We start from the raw sequence: 21,389 nt of genomic DNA, 5'->3' as shown, positions 1-21,389 counted from the left end.
AGTTGAGCTCCCCTACCTCTAATCATCACTGCCAATGACTGAAACCTACACTCTACCACTGAGCTAAACACCTTACATCACGCTCACCACAACCCCCAGAGGCAGGCGATGTGAAGCTAACATAATATGGTGGTTTGAGAGCTTGACTTTGGAGCAGAAGACCAAGGTTCAAAGACAGGCTCTGCCATTTCCCTGACCTTAGGAAAGTTACCTAGCCTTTCTGAGTCTTAGGTTCCTTGTCTGTAAAATGGAGAAAAATAAATGAATAACTAACATTCATTGAATTCTTATTATGTCCCAGCGCTAAATCACACCCCCCATTTTACCAATGGGAAGACTGAGGCTTAGGTTGAGCTACTTGGGCAAGTTTGGGGGCAACAGAGCTGGACTGGAATCAGTTGTGCCTGACCCCCAATGTCCATGTTGTTTATACTACACCATCCGGTTTGCCTCTGTTCTCGGTGACTGCAGGCCCTAGAATTGATGTTTATGTCACCTTTGTGACAGCTGAGCTTGGTGTGTGTCAGGAAAGATAGGGGCCTGTCTAGCTTGCCTACGGTCATCCTGGCCTGGCTTGCACTGGGTTAGGTGCCTTCAATCTAGGGTGTGGACCCTAGATCAGTCAAGTAGCACATCAGAGACCTACCCGGGGCCAGTGGGGAACACACACTAGAAACCAGCCATAACAGGAAGCCCAGTCTTCTGAGCCTTGCCAGTGAGCAACAGTACTGCAACTAACCCAGTTCAGGAGAGCTGAGACTACAATAAATGAGGCTGGGTTGAAAATTAAATACATCATGTTTATGCTGAAAAGACATATTACAGGGCTCCCCTGGTGGCACAGTGGTTGAGAATCTGCCTGCCGATGCAGGGGACACGGGCTCGAGCCCTGGTCTGGGCGGATCCCACATGCCGCGGAGCAACTAGGCCCGTGAGCCACAACTACTGAGCCTGCGCGTCTGGAGCCTGTGCTCCGCAACGAGAGAGTCCGCGACAGTGAGAGGCCCGCGCACCGCGATGTAGAGTGGCCCCCGCTTGCCACAACTAGAGAAAGCCCTCGCACAGAAATGAAGACCCAACACAGCAAAAATAAATAATAAAATTAATAAACTCCTACCCCCAACATCTTAAAAAAAAAAGATATTACACAGCACAAAACCAAATACTACATAGTATTGCTTTAAACTACAGCAATCTACTTACATTGGATACAGATGCATTATTTGATGGGCACAAAAAAGATTTGCTAAAGGGTAGTGAGAATTCATGAGACAGTAAACTTGAAATATTTTGGTGTCTCATGAGAAGCTATTTAACCAACTTACCCTCTAGCTCTGGCCACCAAGAGAACTGGTATGTTTGCCGCTGCCTAGAATGCCATTCCCTCTGTTCTCTCTACCGTCCCCTGGTCAATAGAGTCCCCTGAGCAGTAAAGGGCAGGTGATTGGAGATGAAATTTCACTTCCCAACTCAGTATCATGTATCCCACTTAATGGGGACAGCAACTCAGCGCTGGCCAAGAGTGTCCTTGGGTAAAGGCAGTCTGACTGCCAGAGGCGCTGGTCTTTTCAAGAGAAGCGAGGAATCTAGATGGTCATGTGATGGCCTCTGAAGTGGAAATGCAGGCCATTTTTTAAGTTTAATCAAGGTGTAGACTCTATTTTTTTTTTCCTCACAGACATTAACCAGAGCAGAAGCCTCTAATTTGTAATCCCTTTAGAGGGTAGCATGATTTAAAGAGCCCGAATCCCACTGCTGTCACAATAACTTGCCTCCAGGACACCAAGCACATGTCTCTGCTGCCTCAGCGGATCACACGTTGCCTTGACATCCTAAACTCCTGAGAAGTGGGTTGGTGCACGAGGTCAGGATGCAGAAAATCCAGCAGCTCAGTCTCTGCCGTTATTGTACTGTATGGTTTGGGGCAAGTCACTTCACTTGTCTAAGCCTCCCTTTATTCATTTATAAAATGGAGATTCCTTTCCTTGCCAAATTTTTACTGGGCACCAATTTTGTGTATAGCACCATGTGGATACCAAGGAGTGTGCCAGGGGAGAATAACATGAGTCCTGCCTATCTTGAAGCGCCATTGTGAGACTCAAATGAATAAACATGTGTCAAATGCTAAATCAATGCAAGAGCTGAGATTTAGGTGAAGGTTCCCTGCTCTGAGGTGACTAAGACCATAGCCATGTTCATGGCTGACTCATCCCCTGTCTCAGGACTCTGATGCTACAGAGAGTCCCCTTCTGGATAGGCGATGGCAGGCTTAATTACAGGTCAACAGTTCCTGAAACCCAATTTAAGGCACTTTGCAATATGAAGAAAGCCTGTTAAGATGCAAATGTTCCCTGAAGTACTAACATCTATTCTCTCAGTAAGCATATATAACAGCAAAGTAAAAAATAATAACTTGACTGCTGAGAAAGTATTCCCCCAGGAAACCACTCTTGATCATGTATTCCTCTCCCTGAACCTGACCTGACCCAAGCGCCTTCCTTTCCCTGTCTTTGCACTTAAGTTATATTTAAATCCTTATCTGTGGGATTTCCCTGGTGGTCCAATGGTTGAGACTTCGCCTTCCAATGTAGGGGGTATAAGTTCGATCCCTGGTAGGGGAACCAAGATCTCACATGCCTCAGGGCCAAAAAAACAAAACATGAAACAGAAGCAATATTGTAACAAATTCAGTAAAGACTTTAAAAATGGTTCACATCAAAATAAATAAATAAATAAATAAATCCTTATCTGTATCCCTCACTAAACTGCAAGTCCCCAAGAAGCAGGACCATGCCTACCTGTTTTACAGTTGAATTCCTAATGCCTGACACATAGTAGATGCTCATTCACTGAATGAATAAATGAACGGGCCATAATTCATTCTATCAGAGCTATGGAAAAGATATGCAGTAGAAATCCAGCAAAGTCATGCCTTTGCTAAACATCTGTGCAAAGAAGCAGAGTCCAATTCCCCTTTCTAGCCAGTTATAGCCATGACTTTTATCTTTTATCTTGGGAAGAACTCTTCTTAATTAGATTTGAGAGAAGAAAAGGTGAACAGTGCAAAAACAGTGTTTATGAGAGCTAAACGTTTAAACGTTTCTGAAGTATGTTATTTTAAGGTATCTCCCCTTGTTTTATTACAGAGAACTTTCAAGCCTTGCTAGTTAGACACCAACCTAGGACCTCTGTGTATAAATATGGAGACACATTCAAAAGCAGAGCAAACAACATCTTCTGGAATTCTTCCAATAACTTCCTTACATACTTTTGTGTTAATGCAGCCATCTTACAGCCAAACTGCAAACACCTGTCTTAAATTCTCAGGAACTTGAACTCATAAGGAGTGGGCAGCCAAGATTTGAAACCCCAAATTTATGGCTTTCTTGAGTTATTCAGGGAGTGCTGCATGTACCAATGAACAGCATCACTCCTGATCTGCTTGAAAAGTTTAGTCAGGAATTCCTATTTCACGTGCTCTCACTGGCACAAACAATATTTATTCATTTGTTCTCCCCGGGCGGTCTCCTGCAACCTGCCTTTCTCTATGTGCACTCAGGGGAGGTATGCTATTAACTCAGGGGAGGCCTCCTCCATCTCCAGGCAGAAGCTTGACATCATTTAGATGAGGCCTTGCCCTTATTATTTATGGTTAAAACACTTTACATTGCAAAGCAGCATGATGGCTCCATCTAAAACCCCTTTGTAATATAAATTGCAGAGTCTGCATTTCAGAAGGGAAAACCTGAGTTGTTGAAAGTTACAGAACTAACCAGTGTCACCCGAAGAGTAGAAATACCCTCCAGGGACCTTTCCTGCACTTGAGTCTTACTGATGTGGCCACCTCGATGCCTATGAGTGCGATCATGTCAAATACACTAGCTCACATTTATTGAACACATCTCTGTGCTAAGCAGCTTTACAATGCATTATTTCATTAATCCCCAATAGAGCTACAAGAGTTGATATCTTATTTTTCTCATTTTAAAGATGAAGAAACTAAGGCACAGAGAGGTTAACTAACTTATCCAAGGCTACCCAACCAGTAAGTGATAGAGCTGGATGTGAAGCCACGTAATTTGACTCTAAAGCCTGCACTCTGAATACCTACGACACTATACTGCCTCGCTAGCAAGTCCCTAAAGTGCACAGGCTCAAGGAAAACCACCTAGTGTCGTCATATATAGGAGGGTTCACTCTATTTCATTCCAGCTCTCCCTTTTCCCCCCTACCTGTATGATTATCTGAGATCAAGTACTATGGGGAAGGAGGTTCATGATCCTACCCAAAAAAAGAACAGGAAGAGGGGTGAATATTCATTAGACAAAAGTAGCACTCACTAATGGAGACAAGAAAAATGCAAAATTTGAAGACTGAAGATTAAAATATATATGAAAACCAAATTTCAATTTTAAAAAGTGCTATGTGCTAACGTTTCTCTCAAAACAATAAAAGGAAAAGCAAACAAAACTCATTAGCTACATCTGATGTTCACTAAAACACTTTGCAACTTACCTGAGTAAAAAGTCATAAACCCCATATTTCTAGAGTACTTCCAATTTATTCTCTCTTCTGTTGGTGTAAAAGATAAAGTTCCTCCTGACAGCACAAGTGTTTGATAAATGGATGAACATCTTGCTGCTTCTTTTTCCAAAGCCAAGACTCCCCTTTACTAAGTTCTTATTTGACGTGGCAAAATGACCTTTCAGAAAAACTAGGAGGCTCTATACCAAAATATTAACACTGGTTATTTCTGCTGTGATGTTACAAATGATCTTTAGACACTTTTCCTTGCTTATCCAATTTTTAAAATTTTCTACAATGAATATGTGTCATTTTTGTAATAAGGAAGAGAAATGAAGGTTTTTGTAAAGATTTGTAAAGACTTCTCAGTAAAGGAGTCCCTAATTCACCCTGCCGTCTCTTCATTGCTAAGGGAATAGTTTTTCTTCCAGTTTTATTGAGGTATAATCGACATAATTCACTGTATAAATTTAAGGTGTACAGCATAATGGTTTGACTTACATATACTGTGAAATGATAACCGCAAGAAGTTTAGTTAACATCTATCATCTCATATAGATACAATTAAAAAAGAAAAAGCAAAAAAAAAAATGTGTTTCCTTGTGGTGAGAATTCTTAGGATTTACTCTCTTAACAACTTTCATGATTTTATATGGACACTATAAAGGACAGACTTTCAGACTCTGAAAAGAATGATGAGGGCCTGAGGTGATGTATTCCCCCCCACCCCCAGCATTTCTTATTTATACCTAGTCTGTACCGAAGCCCTCAAATGAGAGCATTTCCATTTTCCGGGAGACCTTTCCCCAGTATGATATCCACCCATCAGAAATATTCCAGAAATGCCCATCCTTACAGTGACAAATACATGAAATTCTAAGCAAATTACAATATTTCTACAAAGGCAGCAAAGAGATCTTTAATCACTGTGTGTTCAATCTCACGTCGCTTTTCTTATTATTCTTTCATTCATTGTGGCTCATAATGTACAGTAATACATTTTACATCTACTAAATGTGTTCTGGGTTGTTATATCACAGTTCAGAAGAATAGCTTTGGAAATCCTTTCGACTCCTTTATTTGAAAACTACATTCGTGGGATGGGGTAATTAAATTCCTATAGTTCGATATAACATTACCTCAGCTATTCTTCTTCCTAAAAAATATTTCAACCATCTCTCTCTGCTTCTGCTAGAAATGGAATTACACCACAGATATTTCTGTTAATACAAGTCTAAGATTTTGAAAACCTAATTTATTGTAGTTAAACCAGAAAATTCCTTCTTTTGTACATCTTTATGGAAATTAAAATGACTGCACAAATCTTCTGTGCTTGAAGAATGCAATCCCTCTTACTTTGATTAGAGAAAGTAAGGAGGATTCAATGTCAGGGCTTTTGAATCACAGGAAGAAGTTAGCTCTGGATGAGGATCCAGAGGATTTAGGGGCTTGAAATGAGTTTGAAATTATTTAATCAACAATATAACGCCTTTAGTGCAGTTAGGATTTGAGGGGTGATGGTGAGATCGAGTAGTCTCATACGTGGGAGTGATAATGGCACAGCATACAGCTTGAAGTATTTCATCTTATTTGCTCCTCATTCAGCATCAAGTGGTAGAAGAACATCTCCATTTTAAAGAAGACATTTGAAGCACAAATAAGGAAGGTAATTTGTCCCTGAGTACAAGATCAAGAAGTAACAAAGCTGGCACTCAGATCATCAAAATACAAGAGACAACAAGAGTTGGCAAGGATGCAGAGAAAAGAGAACCCTTGTGCACTACTGGTGGGAATGTAAATTATTGCAGCCACTCAGGAAAACAGTATGGAGGTTCCTCAAAAACTTGAAAACAGGGCTTCCCTGGTGGCGCAGTGGTTGGGAGTCCGCCTGCCGGTGCAGGGGACGTGGGTTCGTGCTCTGGTCCGGGAAGATCCCACATGCCGCAGAGCGGCTGGGCCCATGAGCCATGGCCGCTGAGCCTGCGCGTCTGGAGCCTGTGCTCCGTAACAGGAGAGGCCACAGCAGTGAGAGGCCCGCGTACCGCAAAAAAAAACACCAAAAAAAACAAAAAAAAAACCACTTGAAAACAGAACTAGCATATGATCCAACAATTCTACTTCTGGGTATATAACTAAAGGAAATGAAAACACTATTTCTAAGAGATATCTGCACTCCCATGTTTATTGCAGCATTATTCAAAATAGCTGAAATATGAAAACAACCTATGTGTCCATCAGTGGGTGAACGGATAAAAACCTGGTGTGTATATATATATATATATATATATATATGGAATATTATTCAGCCATGAGAAAGAAGGAAATCCTGCCATTTGCGACAACACGGATAGACCTTGAAGGTATTACACTAAGTAAAATAAGTCAGACAGAGAAAGACAAATACTGTTTGATATCACTTATATGTGGAATCTAAAAAACTCGGACTTCCCTGGTTTTTTTTGCAGTACGCGCAGCGGTTAAGAATCTGCCTGCCAATGCAGGGGACACGGGTTCGAGCCCTGGTCCGGGAAAATCCCACAGGCCACGGAGCAACTAAGCCCGTGCGCCACAGATACTGAGCCTGCGCTCTATAACCCATGAGCCACAGCTACTGAGCCTGTGTGCTGCAACTATTGAAGCCCGCATGCCTAGAGCCCGTGCTCCACAACAGAAGCCACCGCAGTAAGAAGCCCTCGCACCGCAACGAAGAATAGCCCCCGCTCTCTGCAACTAGAGAAAGCCCGTGCGCAGCAACAAAGACGCAACGCAGCCATGAATAAACAAACAAAGAAATAAATAAATTTATTAAAAAAGCTGAACTCATACAAACACAAATTAGAATGGTGGTTACCAGGAGATGGGGGTTGGGGTGAAAGGGGAGATATTGGTCAAAAGACAGAAACCTCCAGTTAAAAGATAAATAAGTTCTGGGGATCTAACGTACAGCATGCTGACAATAGTTAATAACACTGTATTATATACTTGAAAGTTGCTGAAAGAGTAGATCTTAAATGTTCTCACCCCAAAAAAGAAATGGTAATTATATGAGGTGATGCAAGTGTTAGCTAACGCTATCGTGGTAGTCATTCTAAAATAGATAAGTATATCAAATGAACATATTGTACACCTTAAACTTAAATAAGTCAGTTATCTCTCAATAAAGCTAGAAAAAAAACAAAGCTGGCACTCAAACCCTGCTGGGCTCACTTCAGGTTCAGACCCTTCCTACCACATCACACCACACCATACCCCATACTCTCCATCAAAACATCCTACGAGCATCTTCATCAAGTTCTGAGACTCCAACTGCTGACTTGCAATGCTACTGTAAGGATAAAATCAAGTGGGCACAGAGCTTAGCACACAGAGAATGAACAGTACCAAAGCAGCTCTATTTTTATGAGTTTCCAAATATCTAAAATAGGTTGTTGGGGGTCTTTTTTTTCATCTGCAGTATTATGATAGCTCTCTGAGGCCCCTAGGATACAGTTACAAATGATGAAGAAAGATTTGAGTTGCAAAAAATGTACAACTATTCCGGATTGCAAATAGATTTGTTTCTAAACATAGCGAGCAATGGAGAGCTCACTTTTTAATTCCAAATAACGGTGGTATTCTCATCATAATATAAATAGATGACAAACACCTGTAATGTCAACGATGAATATTGTAAGTGAAACATACAGCTAGAGCAAAATACCCTTAGCTCCAATATCAAAGATCTCAAAAGAGAGTATAGTCAGAAGGAAGTGTGGCCTTGGAGCACTCAGGTAGAAAAAGACCAAGGGAGGGGGTAGTGAAAACAATGACAAAGGACAGAAGTGAAGTTCTAAGGGGCTAGTTAAAACAATACAGGGCTCCTTGCAAGGCAAGACCACTTTTCTATATGCACAGAAGACATAAAAGTGAAAGTAATGAGTTGGAATAGATATTATTAACTTTTAATTAAGTTACTCTTGCAAATAACACACAAACTCACCATCCACCCAAACATCTCAATTAAGAATGTATAAACGTGCACTCCTTCCAGCTTTTTGTCAGCTTTGTCTCAAATGGTCCAAATAGCTGAACTAGTTCAAAGACGCTACATGGAATAAATAAGCCTGGGGCTTGTTTTGAGCTTTCTGTAGAGATACTAAAATGGTCTTTTTTTTTTTTTCTTTTTTGTGGTACGCAGGCCTCTCACTGTTACGCCCTTTCCCGTTGCGAAGCACAGGCTCTGGACGCGCAGGCTCAGCGGCCATGGCTCACGGGCCCAGCCGCTCCGCGGCACGTGGGATCCTCCCAGACCGGGGCACGAACCCGTGTCCCCTGCATCGGCAGGCGGACTCTCAACCACTGCGCCACCAGGGAAGCCCTAAAATGGTCATTTGGAATGTCATCCATCTTCAGAAAGAAGTAGAGCTGGGCATAAGTCTTTTAAAAGCCGAAAGTTCCCCACCCCCAGCCAGGTAGGCAAGGTCATGAGAGACCGGGAAACAAGCTAAGGTCCTCCACAGACAGGAAAACATTAATTAGGAATTCATAAACTAAGGTTACCTTTACAATTATACTTCTAATGTGAATTATAGTCAATTGTTAGTTTAAGGCTGACTGTATATTTCATTACTGTTCTCAGCATGAAAAAAGTTCTGGTTATACCTGGAAATTCAAACACACTTGATTCATGGCCATCAAAAACCCCAAACAATGCAAACTTTTTACTTGGAACTAATAAATTATTTGCTTTGATAAAGTACAAACAGAACCCTATATTACTAATTTTTTGACAGCCCTTTCCCACAAAAAAATTAGCTGGTGATCAGGTCTCTGCTCACAGTGAATTTCACCCTTTCAAAAAACATTCTAGACTCGTATCTCTTAAACTGTGCTCCTCGGAATATTAATAGCTTGGGATGTTAATATGTCTTCCATAAAAAGAGACTTCAGTGACCATATAACGTACTTTCTTAATTTTCAAGTTCACATTTTAACGTTTCTAAAATGGAGCTTCTCACAAACAATGTCAAAAAATTTTGCTAGTTGAATCTTTTTCCCCTTTAAAAAAAACTATTAAATTAATTTAATGGCATCTTAAAATGGAGGGAACGTGGTCAGTTTGTAAAAATAAAATTTTTATCACTTATACGATTCGCTCTGCACATTATCTTATTAAAGGGCCTGAAAATCCTATACTTTGAAAACAAAGCTGTTTACTTCACTTAACCCAGTTTTTCCCAAATATATTTGCCCATTGATCCCTTCTGGCATAAAACTCATTGTAACATTTCATGAAACTAATGTTCTGGTAACACATTCTGGTTACTCCTTCATTACCCTCGGCCAAGACGCTTTGCTCATCAGCTTTACCAAGACCCAGTGACAGGAGCCCTTCATCAGGAAGTGAAGGTAAACATGTTTTGGGATTGACAGAACTGAATGGATAACCTAAAACTCTCTGCAGAGGGAAAATTCCAAATGGGCCAGAGGCCGATTTATTCTGCTTGGGAAACATCTGTGGTGTATTCCTACTGATTGCTTTCTCCAACAAATGATGCACAGCTTTGTCTGTTTCAAATGCCTTTATGATGTGACAAGTGAATAGACTGAATTGAAGCCATCTGCATCATAGTATGGCACACAGTGTTTGGTGAAAGGCGTCCCTTTACATTTCCTAACATGTGGGGAAAGACAAATCAATAATTTTCTAGGACTAGTTCCTAAATGTACCTGATCAGCAAGTTTCTGTTTGTGCATTCCTGTAAAATTGAATGATATAAGTCATACGGCAAAATAGCAGGTGGCAGGTGAGTGTGAGAGCAGACACACAAAATGGAAGCAGTGACATGGCACTCGGAGACACAAGGGTCCATTTTCAGGCCCAGAATAAGTCCTAAATAAACTCATGTCACACTGCACAATATTTACCTGGCAATACCATATTAGCTTAGTTTTTAGCAAAAGTATTGAATATGGAAATAAAGCTAAAAGCTTACCACATGCCTTTTTTTTTTTTTTTTTTGCGGTACGCGGGCCTCTCACCGTTGTGGCCTCTCCCATTGCGGAGCACAGGCTCCGGACGCGCAGGCTCAGCGGCCATGGCTCACGGGCCCAGCCGCTCCGCGGCATGTGGGATCTTCCTGGACCGGGGCACGAACCCGTGTCCCCTGCATCGGCAGGCGGACTCTCAACCACTGTGCCACCAGGGAAGCCCCACATGCCTTTTGAAAGACATACTCAAGCACTGTCTAACAGGTGCACCTGTAACGGTCACCCGCTTCTCTTGAACGAGGAGCATCAGCTTTACCTGGGATCTTATCAGAAATGCCAGATCTCAGGCCCCATTCCAGACCTACTTGGCCAGAATCTGACTCATAACAAGATCCCTAGGTTATTTTATACACATTACCGTTTGAAAAACACTGGTCTAGGGAATGTACCCTTTGTCTGACTTCATATTTATATTGATTGAGGCCCAGATGCTGTAAATCTTATGAAGACTGACAAATTGCAAGTTATTTTTGTCCACTAGACATGCAAATGATTTCTGCCTGGTAGAAAAGATAACTTCAAGGTTACAGTTCTTTGCCCTGTAGAACATAAAGCATTTTGCACCTTGTTCCAGGATTCTTTCTTCCAGTGACTAGATGGTCTGTCTCTCAAATTCTTCTTGGAGCTACATCTACCATCTTGCTTCTCCCTCATGACTGAGTTAAATAAACCTTTGACACATGCTCAGCATACATGTATGACAGTCATGCTTGTGACGGTTTAAAGGTGTAATGCAAAACCAGTCACCTCTCAATAGCAATAAGATACTTATTTCTAATGAAGATGGTAATAGCCATCCTTTCTTGGGAAAAACAGTCAGTTGTCCAGTAAGCAGTCATTGAGAACCTCCGATATGATATAAAGATGAATCTAGCATGGGCTGGTCACTCAGCGTGGTATAGTATAATGTATAATCTAACTTTAAATACAAGGGCTGGCAACTGAGAGCCTAGAGTTCTGGTTCAGCTTGCAAACATGATTTGCAGCCAAAGAACATTTTGTTTTATTTTCACTTTTGAATTTGAAGGCCTTTAGGTGTAATGTAATGTGTATTCTCTAGTTCTCCACAGGCTCCCGTACTCCTTGTTATCTTCTACCAGGCTATTTCACACATACTGGCTACCTGTCTGGCCCCTGAAGGCACTTACGATTACCGTCCTTAAAGAAGACACTCATCTATTAAATCCATGTAAGCCAGTACTACAGTGGGAAATGGCTGGTCTGAAAATTACAGCACGCGCTCTGCAACCCTTTTGGGGCATCCTTTTGCAGATCTATCATGCACAGAACCTGGACAGCTATGATGAGTATGAAAAGGGTGCAGCTGCCAAATCCAGCAGCCTTATTCATTACCCACCAGAGGGCAAATTATTTACATGGATAACAATGCATTTCACATACAGTTACCAAGCATCATCATCAATTTCTTCAGATACAAAAGAGTTTCATCTAAACGGTTCTCAGGGAGCAGGCACCATGCCCACATAAAACAACAGGGATAGCTTCATTCTCAAAAATGAGCATTATTAAAATGTCAAAATAAATATCATGCAGAAATATAGCAAGAAGAGGCAGTAGGTATAGGCAATCACCTAGTCCCTCTGAAATCAGACCCAGAAGTTCAGAAGCAGCTTTGAACAAAACAAGAGTTTGGCGGCGCCCATTATGTTTGGGGGAGGCTGTTTTCTGCCTTAGATGGATTGGTTGACAGCACATCACAGAAAGTTATTAAGTGTCTACTTTCACCAGGCATGACTTTCTTTTTCAAAAGTGCTTAAATTCACTAAACAAGGAAAAGCAGGCACTACACAAACAGAGTCATTAATAATATAAATCTCACCTAGAGTAAAAGAATAATATGGGCTGTCTCATTGTTCTGCATAAGTAGTGATTTCTGTGGTTTTCCATTTGTCCCCTCTATGGATTTTTCTCCTTTGGTGCATCTCATCTCTCATTTTATTCAAGTACTTTTTCAGGGGACTTAATGAACACAACTTGGAGGAAATCAGCTAATAATACCTCCATTTCTCATCTGGACAGCCAAGAGGCCTCGCTAACCACCACGCTTCCCCTACCATTGGACCTTTTTACCCCTCCCAGTGAGGGCTTATCTCTTAATCTCTTAGTGCTTGCAATGGGGTCCTTAAATTGGTCTTCTAGCTTCAGTATATGGCTTGACAGTCCTTAATATGCATGCCATCCAGTAGGTTATTTATTCCTGGGTTTACTGTGAAACTGCCTGGCTGGAATCTGTCTTTTCTTTTCTTTTTTTTTTTTTTTTTGCGGTACGCGGGCCTCTCACTGTTGTGGCCTCTCCCATTGCGGAGCACAGGCTCCAGACGCGCAGGCTCAGCGGCCATGGCTCACGGGCCCAGCTGCTCCGCGGCACGTGGGATCTTCCCGGACCAGGGCATGAACCCGTGTCCCCTGCATTGGCAGGCGGACTCTCAACCACTGCGCCACCCGGGTAGCCCTGTGTTTTCTTTTAAAACCAACTTCCAGCAGTTTTCTATTCACTTTGTTTTTAACTGAGGGCTGGGACGTGGTTCTAGAAGTCAATGGCAGTTACAGTATCATTTCAGAGAAAAACCTCCCTAGCTTCCTCACACTGAGCCCATCTTCCTCCATATTCTCCCCATCACATGGAAAAAGCTTTCCAAATTTCTCTTTGGTCTGCAAAACGCTTTTCCAAGTAAGTGGGCAGTCTATAACATTGGAAAATATTGGACCTGCAAGGCTTGTGAGAGACAGAAAATCAAAGAGAGCTGAGGTAGGGGCAACATGCAACATCAGGAAAAGAGAAATGAGCAGATCAGGCAAGACCTTGGTGAGGCACCACCCCCAGCCCGAACTTCTCCACTGCATTTAGAAGAGACTCAAATCTTTTCAGTCTTTTGAAAGTTTATACTCTCTTTGGTATAAACTTTCAAAAGACTTAAAGTCAAAGCTACTATGAGGTTCCAGACATGTTGGCTCCCTTGGGAGACCCTCGATCCTCCCTAACCTGTCACCAATTATTTCTATACAGAGAAGAACCTCTCTGCTGGTCCCTGCCCGATTCTGAGCCCCAGTCTCCAACAATGAACTCAGAATTCACACGCACTTAGAAGACTGACCTTAAATCCACTTCTCCTACATATCTGCTTATGTACGTAAATAAAAGTTAACACTGACTCTGGGTTTTCTGTATTTTTGTGTACTAGATCGTGAGTTCTTTGAAGTAAGTACAACTTCTTTGTCCTTTCCCTATTCCTACCTCATGGTACCTAGGATTCTTTAGCCACTTAAAGAATATCTGTTGACTTGAACTGGCTTCTACAGAAAAGCAGGTACATTCTAGGCAAAGAACAACTGAAAAAGAGGACAAAAGAAAGTGAGAGAAACAAGATTAATGATCTAATGATCTCTAATAGATGGAAGTGGTTTTGGCTACTGGGGCTAGGGCAATCCATGGCCAGGGGTGTTGGAACCATACTAAAGAATATAAATTCCAAGAGAAAACTTACTCATTCTCCAAATTCACTGGCCCTAGTAAAACAGGTTTCAAGATTCAATTATTAGTTTTATCTTGCAAGTGTAAAAATAGAAACAATAATGGCTCCCCAAAGATATCCATGTCTTAATCTCCAGAACTTGTGAATATGTCACCTTTGCAGACATGGACTTTGAATGAATACCTTTGAATTATCCAGGTAGACCCCACATCAGTCCTTAAAAGCAACGGTCAGGGGCTGCCCTGGTGGCGCAGTGGTTGAGAGTCTGCCTGCCGATGCAGGGGACACGGGTTCGTGCCCCGGTCTGGGAAGATCCCACATGCCGCGGAGCGGCTGGGCCCGTGAGCCGTGGCCGCTGAGCCTGCGCGTCCGGAGCCTGTGCTCCGCAACGGGAGAGGCCACAATAGTGTGAGGCCTGCGTACCGCAAAAAAAAAAAAAAATAGAAAAAAAAAAAGCAATGGTCAGTGAGAGAGTGAGACAGATGTGACAATGGTAGGAAGGTCAGAGAGATGCAGCATTACTGTTCTGAAGATGGAGGAAGGGGGCCACAAGCCAAGGAATGCAGGCAGCCCTTAGCAGCTGGAAAAAGCAAGGAAATAGATTCTCCCCCAGAGCTTCCAGAGAGGAACACAGTCCTGCTGACACCTTAATCTTAGCCCAGAGAGAAGTGTGTCAGACTTGTAACTTTATGAAACTGTAAGATAACAGATTTATATTGTTTTAAGTCAGGAGTAATTTGTTCATTGTAATGATAGAAAATGAACACAAAAGGCAATCCTTGGCTTCAGCATTGCCCTCTAAACTGGTGAACTGGCATTCCCTGTGTAGCCCCCAAACCAGAAAGATTTCTTATTCTAAATGAAACTGTCCCTCTACTCTTCCTTTCCTCCTTCACCACTTGGCTGGCTTTTTCTCATCTTTCAAGACTCAGCACAAAGTTCCTCTCCTCTGACAAATCTTAGTTTTATCTATATAGACTATGAATTTCTGAAAAGTGAGGACCCTGTCATATTCTTTGTGAATGTTAGTTTGAATGATGCAATTAATCAATCATCATTTCACACACACACACACACACACACACACACACACACACACACACACACAGCCTGGCAGGGTTGAATCCCAGTTTGTAGCTGTTCAGAATAAGACTAGTAAGCAAAACATTCATCTCTGATCAAGAGTATAAACTGTAGGGATCAAAGGCTGAAACCAGAACATTTCAAGAGAAATTTGAAAGGCACAGAAAAGTTCCAAAATGTGGAGTCTAAAGCCGGAGCTTAGGTGTGAGAATTAAATAACAGGACTTATGTTGTGGTGGTTTTAAAATACATCTACAAATATTTTGATGCTCCTTTCTCCAAACAGTGGAGACGAATTCTCCTCCCCTAGAGTATGGGCTGAAGTGAGTCCCTTCTAATGAATAAAATGTGGCTGATGTGATCAGCATATGATCAAGCCACAAAAGGCATTACAACTTCCTCCCTCAGTAACTATCTCTGTCTGCCTGTCTCTTCCCTTCTCTTTCTTTCTCTCTGTCTCTGTCTCTCTCTCTCTCTCTTCTGAAGGAAGCCTGTTGCCAACAGCCACATGACTGAGCCATCTTGGGAGAACTTTCCCAAACCTGAAGACATCTATGGGCCCAGCCCACATCTTAACACCAACCACAGGAAAGTCCCTAAGCCAAAACCACTCAGCTAAGCTACTCCCAAATCTCCGAACACAGAAACTATGAGATAATAAATGTTTATTGTTTTAAGCCACTAAATTTTGGAATTACTTGTAACACAGTAATAGCCAATATAGGTGAGATACAATCCCTGGAGTACAGGTTACAGATTGGAAGCCTAGCTCCTAATTCAGTCTACAAATATATTTTCCTCAGCTTGTAATGATAGATTTCTTTTTAAGAGCCAACATTTTTTTTTTCCTTGCAGTACGTGGGCCTCTCACCGCTGCAGCCTCTCCCGCTGCGGAGCACAGGCTCCGGACACGCAGGCTCAGCGGCCATGGCTCACGGGCCTAGTTGTTCCGCGGCATGTGGGATCCTCCCGGACCGGGGCACGAACCCGTGTCCCCTGCATCGGCAGGTGGACCCTCAACCACTGCGCCACCGGGGAAGCCCAAGAGCCAACATTTTTAAATCATTAAATTTCGCTTAGAAATCTAGATTTCCAGCCTCTCTCAAAATTTTGGAGGTCCAGCCACACAAAGGCCCACATTCCCATCTGGCAGCCTCGTGCTGTAGAAGAGGCATGCTCTCCTGAGTCCACCGCAGGCCCCATTCAACCCTGCTCATCTCCACACTGACGCCAACAGCATGGCTTTTGCACTGCGATTTCTCTTTTAGTAGAAAAATATTTCTCAGTTCCTGTATCTCTATCAAAATTAGGAAACCAAAGGTATACTGAAAGGGCTTTGCATCTTAAGAAATCTAGGAGAACACTTGTTTCTTGGTGGGAGTGAAGAATATTCCTACATGCCTAATATGCCATCAATGTGTGTCTGTGTCAAATACACACAATTTAGGATCCTATATTTTCTCCCTCCAGTACCTTTGCTCATTGAGGCTAACAGACTGGACCCTGTAGCTAAGTGAGCTTGCTAAACCTGCTCTTTCTTACTCGGGGCTCCTTGAAATGGGGCTAGGATGTGGCATATGAGCTTGCTAGAGCTGGCTCTTCAGCAGCTTAAAGGTAGCCGCCAACATGACACCTTTCCTCTCATACTGATTGTTTTGAGAAGAACCTTGCTGAGACCATAGTATCTATTAACTCTTTTTCTGGTTTTGCACTTATAATAATTGTTTAGCATGAGCTGCTTATTGCTGGCTCAAATTGTGTCTGACCAAACCCATACTGACTAATCAGAAATAATCCTGAGTACAACCTCTACTTTACCATAAATGCATAATTTTCATTATTACAAATGTTTCTAGGAAATAAACATTGAACTAGAACAAGAGTTGGCAAATTGCAGCACACAGGCCAAATCTGGCCCACTGCCAGCTTTTATAAATAAAGTTTTATCAGAACACAGCCACACTTATTCATTTAGGTACTGTCTGTGGCTGCTTTTACACCACACTGGCTGAGCTAAGTAGTTATGACAGAGACCTCATGACCTGCAAGCCTCAAATATTTACAATCTAGCCAATCCCTGAATGAGAAGGATAAAATACAAAGATTTTGACAGTTAATAGGCCAAGAACACATTGCGCTTCAAAGGAACACACATGGGGAAAAGTAAAGACGCCATGCCCTCTCCAGAGTGTTTGCCTTATCACTCATAGTCAGTAACTCTAAAACTTTCTTTACCTTACGAATGGTCATAAACAAAATGGGTTTTTAGGTTGAAAATGAACTCACTGTGGCTAGTTTCTGAACATCTTCATCTGATGCTCCCAGAGATGCCAGGCCTATTTCTTGTGAAAACTGAGCAAACTTAGGATCCGCAAGTAGAGGGACATGTCCCAGGAGTTCGTGACATGTGTCTCTGAAAAGAAAAACATCACAGAGAAATGTTAGACAAGTTAAGCTATCACTGGCAGAACAAGACCTAAAATTCTAATTATAACCTTGCTACTGTAATTAATGTTACCAAATTTCACCAATCTTAAGATTTTTTATCAACTCTGAAATCCAGATACATCTTACAACCATGGCATCTTAAATTATGTGATATATAATATGTTAACAAAATAATAGTGACTACTATTTTCAAGAGCGTATCATATGCCAAACATGTGTTAAGTGTTTTATTACATGCACTGTCTCTTTGAATACTCAAGAGAAACTTGAATTAAAGTAACTTATTGGTGCAATATTCTATAGACCAGGGGTGTGCAAACTACGGCTGCAGGTCAAATCTGGCCTACTGCCTGTTTCTGTAAATAAAGTTTTATTGGAACACAGCCATGCCCGTTCATTAATATATTGTCTATGGCTCCTTTTGCCTAAAACGGCAGAGTTGAGTAGTTGTGACTGAGACCATATGGCCCACAAAGCCTAAAACATTTACTAGTTGGACCTTTACTGAAAAAGTTTGCCAATTCTTGCTACAGATAATGATAAAGCCAAAACTTGAATCCAGCTTATCATGATTTCTAAACTCTTGTTCTCAACCCTTAAGTTACACTGCATCCCATGTTACACTTTGCAGGGCACTGGGAAACAGCAGAAGATCCTATTGTCATCAACAGATGTCTTTTCCCATGGACCATTTATCTGTCTATAACACAAGCAACTCTTTTGAGCCTTCCCACTGGAAGACCCTCCCAGTCCCCTGCTTTGACTAGCCTGAACTAGGTAATAATAGAAGTTTACATCCTCTCTCATTTGCCTGTGCTTTCACTTGGAGCCAGAGACCAGGCAAAGGCAGGTATGTGTCACCATGAAGCAAGGCGGATGCCTTCCTGAGTCATTGCCATGAATCACAAACCGTTTCCTGATACCAAGCTATCCTGGAATATATGACTGGAAATGAATCAAAAGGCAACAATATTTTATTTTCTTGACAAAAACTAATGAGCCAGGTAGTAACTGAAAGATGTTTCCTAATTTCACCTGAGTTCCTCCTAAGTGTATCACTTCAAATAGATGCTATAACATAAATGCCAGGTACTACCACCAATATCACAAGTATAAAGTAAGTTGGATGGTCATGAGGCTGAAGCAAGGGAATGGTGGTCAAGGGCAGACGATGGGTGCCAACATAAGACATATGGCATTACTTGGTCAAAAAGTTCTGTTCCCACAGCTCAAACCACATGCCCAACCCTGGCCAGCCACTTCCCAGACACATCAGGTTGAAAAAGCAGCCAAATGAATACGTGGACATGATACTGAAAGAAACTCCAAATTCATTCTCTATCAACTGTGTGCCAACAGCCTCCTTTTTGTACAGAAATTGAATTTGTGGAAAAGCATATGTGGTGGTTACTCTCCAGTCACACTCCTTAAGGTGGTGAATCAGACTCATTGGATTTTAGGGCATAAGGAGAATTTAAATGTTATCAGAGCCCTTCATTTTACCTATGAAGAAATTAAAGACAGAAGGAGGAAAAAAAGAAAGCTAACGTAGTGCCTTCCCTGGTGGCGCAGTGGTTAAGAATCCGCCTGCCAATGCAGGGGACATGGGTTCAAGCCCTGGTCCAAGAAGATCCCATGTGCCACGGAGCAACTAAGCCTGTGCGCCACAACTACTGAGCCTGCGCTCTAGAGCCTTCAAGCCACAGCTACTGAAGCCTGCGTGCATAGAGCCCGTGCTCCGCAACAAGAGAAGCCACCGCTCGCTGCAACTAGAGAAAACCCGTGCACAGCAACGAAGACCCAACGCAGCCAAAAATAAATAAATTTATTAAAAAAGAAAGCTAACATATACTGAGCGTCTATTATGTGCTGGGTACTGGGCTAAATGTTTTCATATCCCATTAGTAATTTCATCTTCACTTACAAAGAAGTCTTATTACTCCCATTTGACAAATGGGGAAACTAACATTCAGTAAATTTAAGCATTTTTTTTCCCAAGGACACACTGTTAATATGAGACAGACAAGATTTGAAATCAAATTCCTCTGACTCAAAGCTGTGCTCCTTCTGTTCTATTAACTTACAAGGCGGAGTAAACGAGAAGGGCTGGGCGGGGCACAGCTTCAGTTGTGGAGAACGTTTAACCAAGCTGGTTAGCACAGGTAAAAAATGTAGCCAGTGTGTCCTAAGTCTCTTTTCCTGCCACTCAGTCCTCAACCCTCCAGATTACCCGAGGAGCCATTTTAAAAATACCAATGGGGCTTCCCTGGTGGCGCAGTGGTTGGGGGTCCGCCTGCCGACACGGGGGACGTGGGTTCGTGCCCCGGTCCGGGGGGATCCCGTGTGCCGCGGAGCGGCTGGGCCCGTGAGCCATGGCCGCTGAGCCTGCAAGTCCGGAGCCTGTGCTCTGCAACAGGAGAGGCCACAACAGTGAGAGGCCCGCATACCGCAAAAAACAAAAAAACAAAAACAACAATGACTGGGCGCTACATAAGAGCAATGCAGTCAGACTCTCTGGGACAGGCCTGAGCAGGTATAAGACACAGGCAGGGTGGAGACCCTCTGTCGTAACAGAAGATGCTCGGAACACCCTGAACAGGCTTCAAGCAACTAGTACTTAAAACTAAAGCTAAATGTGATTATGTAATTTTGAGCTGCCCAAATTTAATGCCATTAAAATTACATCATACAAACATACATACATACTGAGGAACAACGAAAGGTGGTAAGGAAAGCTCACTAGGTAGCAAGTTACTCCTCCACATGCACTTGACTCAGTTAGCGATCAGTTAAAGGTGTTTGATTCAGCATACTTCTATGCTGAGAGTGGACCCTGCAGACGCACTCCTGTGATCAGTTTTTTAAAGGTCATGCAGTCTGCACCAATGTTGGAATTGAGAGGCCCACCATGGATAAATCTCAGTACCCCCACTGTAGCTTATGATGTAAGTACTAAAACACTCCTACTGAACCAGGCAGAAAATATGACAACAATAATTTCAAAATTAGACCAGATGTCAAACTCCAGGGAAATACTAAAGATGGTGAGTATTAGCTCATGGTATGAATAAATAAATTAAACAGTAGCTAAAAGAACAACTATTGTGGCCAACAGGTATTGAATGCTTCCGATGGGCCAGGCACAGTGCTGGGTGCTTCCCAGTGTGAGAATGGGACAGGTCATGGTTACAGTGGTGGATTCTTGTTGCAAAACTGGGTTTACTCTTGAGCTTGTTAAATACTTGAAGAAGACAATCTTCTACCTGCCTAAGTACCAATGGAGTCCAAAGGCTTATAGGTAGAAGGGAAAGTGAAAAGTTGGCAGTTAAAAAAGGAAAGAAGAAGGAAAATACGAGAGATCCAAAGACTTGGAGTCAATTCTTTGTGGTAGAAAAGGAGCTATCACCTGAAATTTAAGTTAAGGTGTAATTATCAGAAACCTATAGCCCACAGCCAACTTAAGAACCTTTAATAGCATTACAAGGTAATCCAACCATACACAGAAGAGAAAGTATAAATTTGAAAGAAAAAAATCATACAACACAGCAGAATAAGTTATACTGTTTCATTAAGAATGAAAGCCTGAAGCAAGAATTCTAACAGAATTACTAATGGAATGCTCGGGATGCTTTTGCCCTGTTCTAAGTAGAAATGATTGCGCTACTTTGTACCTTCTTCTCCGCTCTGTCTCCACGTACAGACCCTAAGAAGGAACTGCTGTTCAGATCTCTGAGCAAGTAGAGATGCAGTTCCTACAGGAACCCCACTTCTCACTGAATCAAGGCTCAAACACCTATATTTCAAGACCAT

General features: G+C 42.1%; 1 protein-coding gene across 2 annotated transcripts in view; it reads right to left on the bottom strand.

The window, feature by feature from the left end:
• TPH2 (tryptophan hydroxylase 2) overlaps nt 1–21,389 on the bottom strand; it is a 108,418-nt gene that overhangs the window by 22,308 nt on the left and 64,721 nt on the right. For both annotated transcript variants that reach the window (XM_049695001.1, XM_004281901.3), the window contains exon 9: nt 17,418–17,544. In XM_049695001.1, the coding sequence (XP_049550958.1) occupies nt 17,418–17,544 (127 nt within the window). The remainder of the gene's footprint in view (nt 1–17,417; nt 17,545–21,389) is intronic.

The sequence above is a fragment of the Orcinus orca genome, chromosome 11 (assembly GCF_937001465.1).
Source record: "Orcinus orca chromosome 11, mOrcOrc1.1, whole genome shotgun sequence".
In the NCBI taxonomy this organism is placed as follows: domain Eukaryota; kingdom Metazoa; phylum Chordata; class Mammalia; order Artiodactyla; family Delphinidae; genus Orcinus; species Orcinus orca.
The sequence above is the reverse complement of the archived record's forward strand: the minus strand, read 5'-3'. Positions and strand labels throughout refer to the sequence as shown.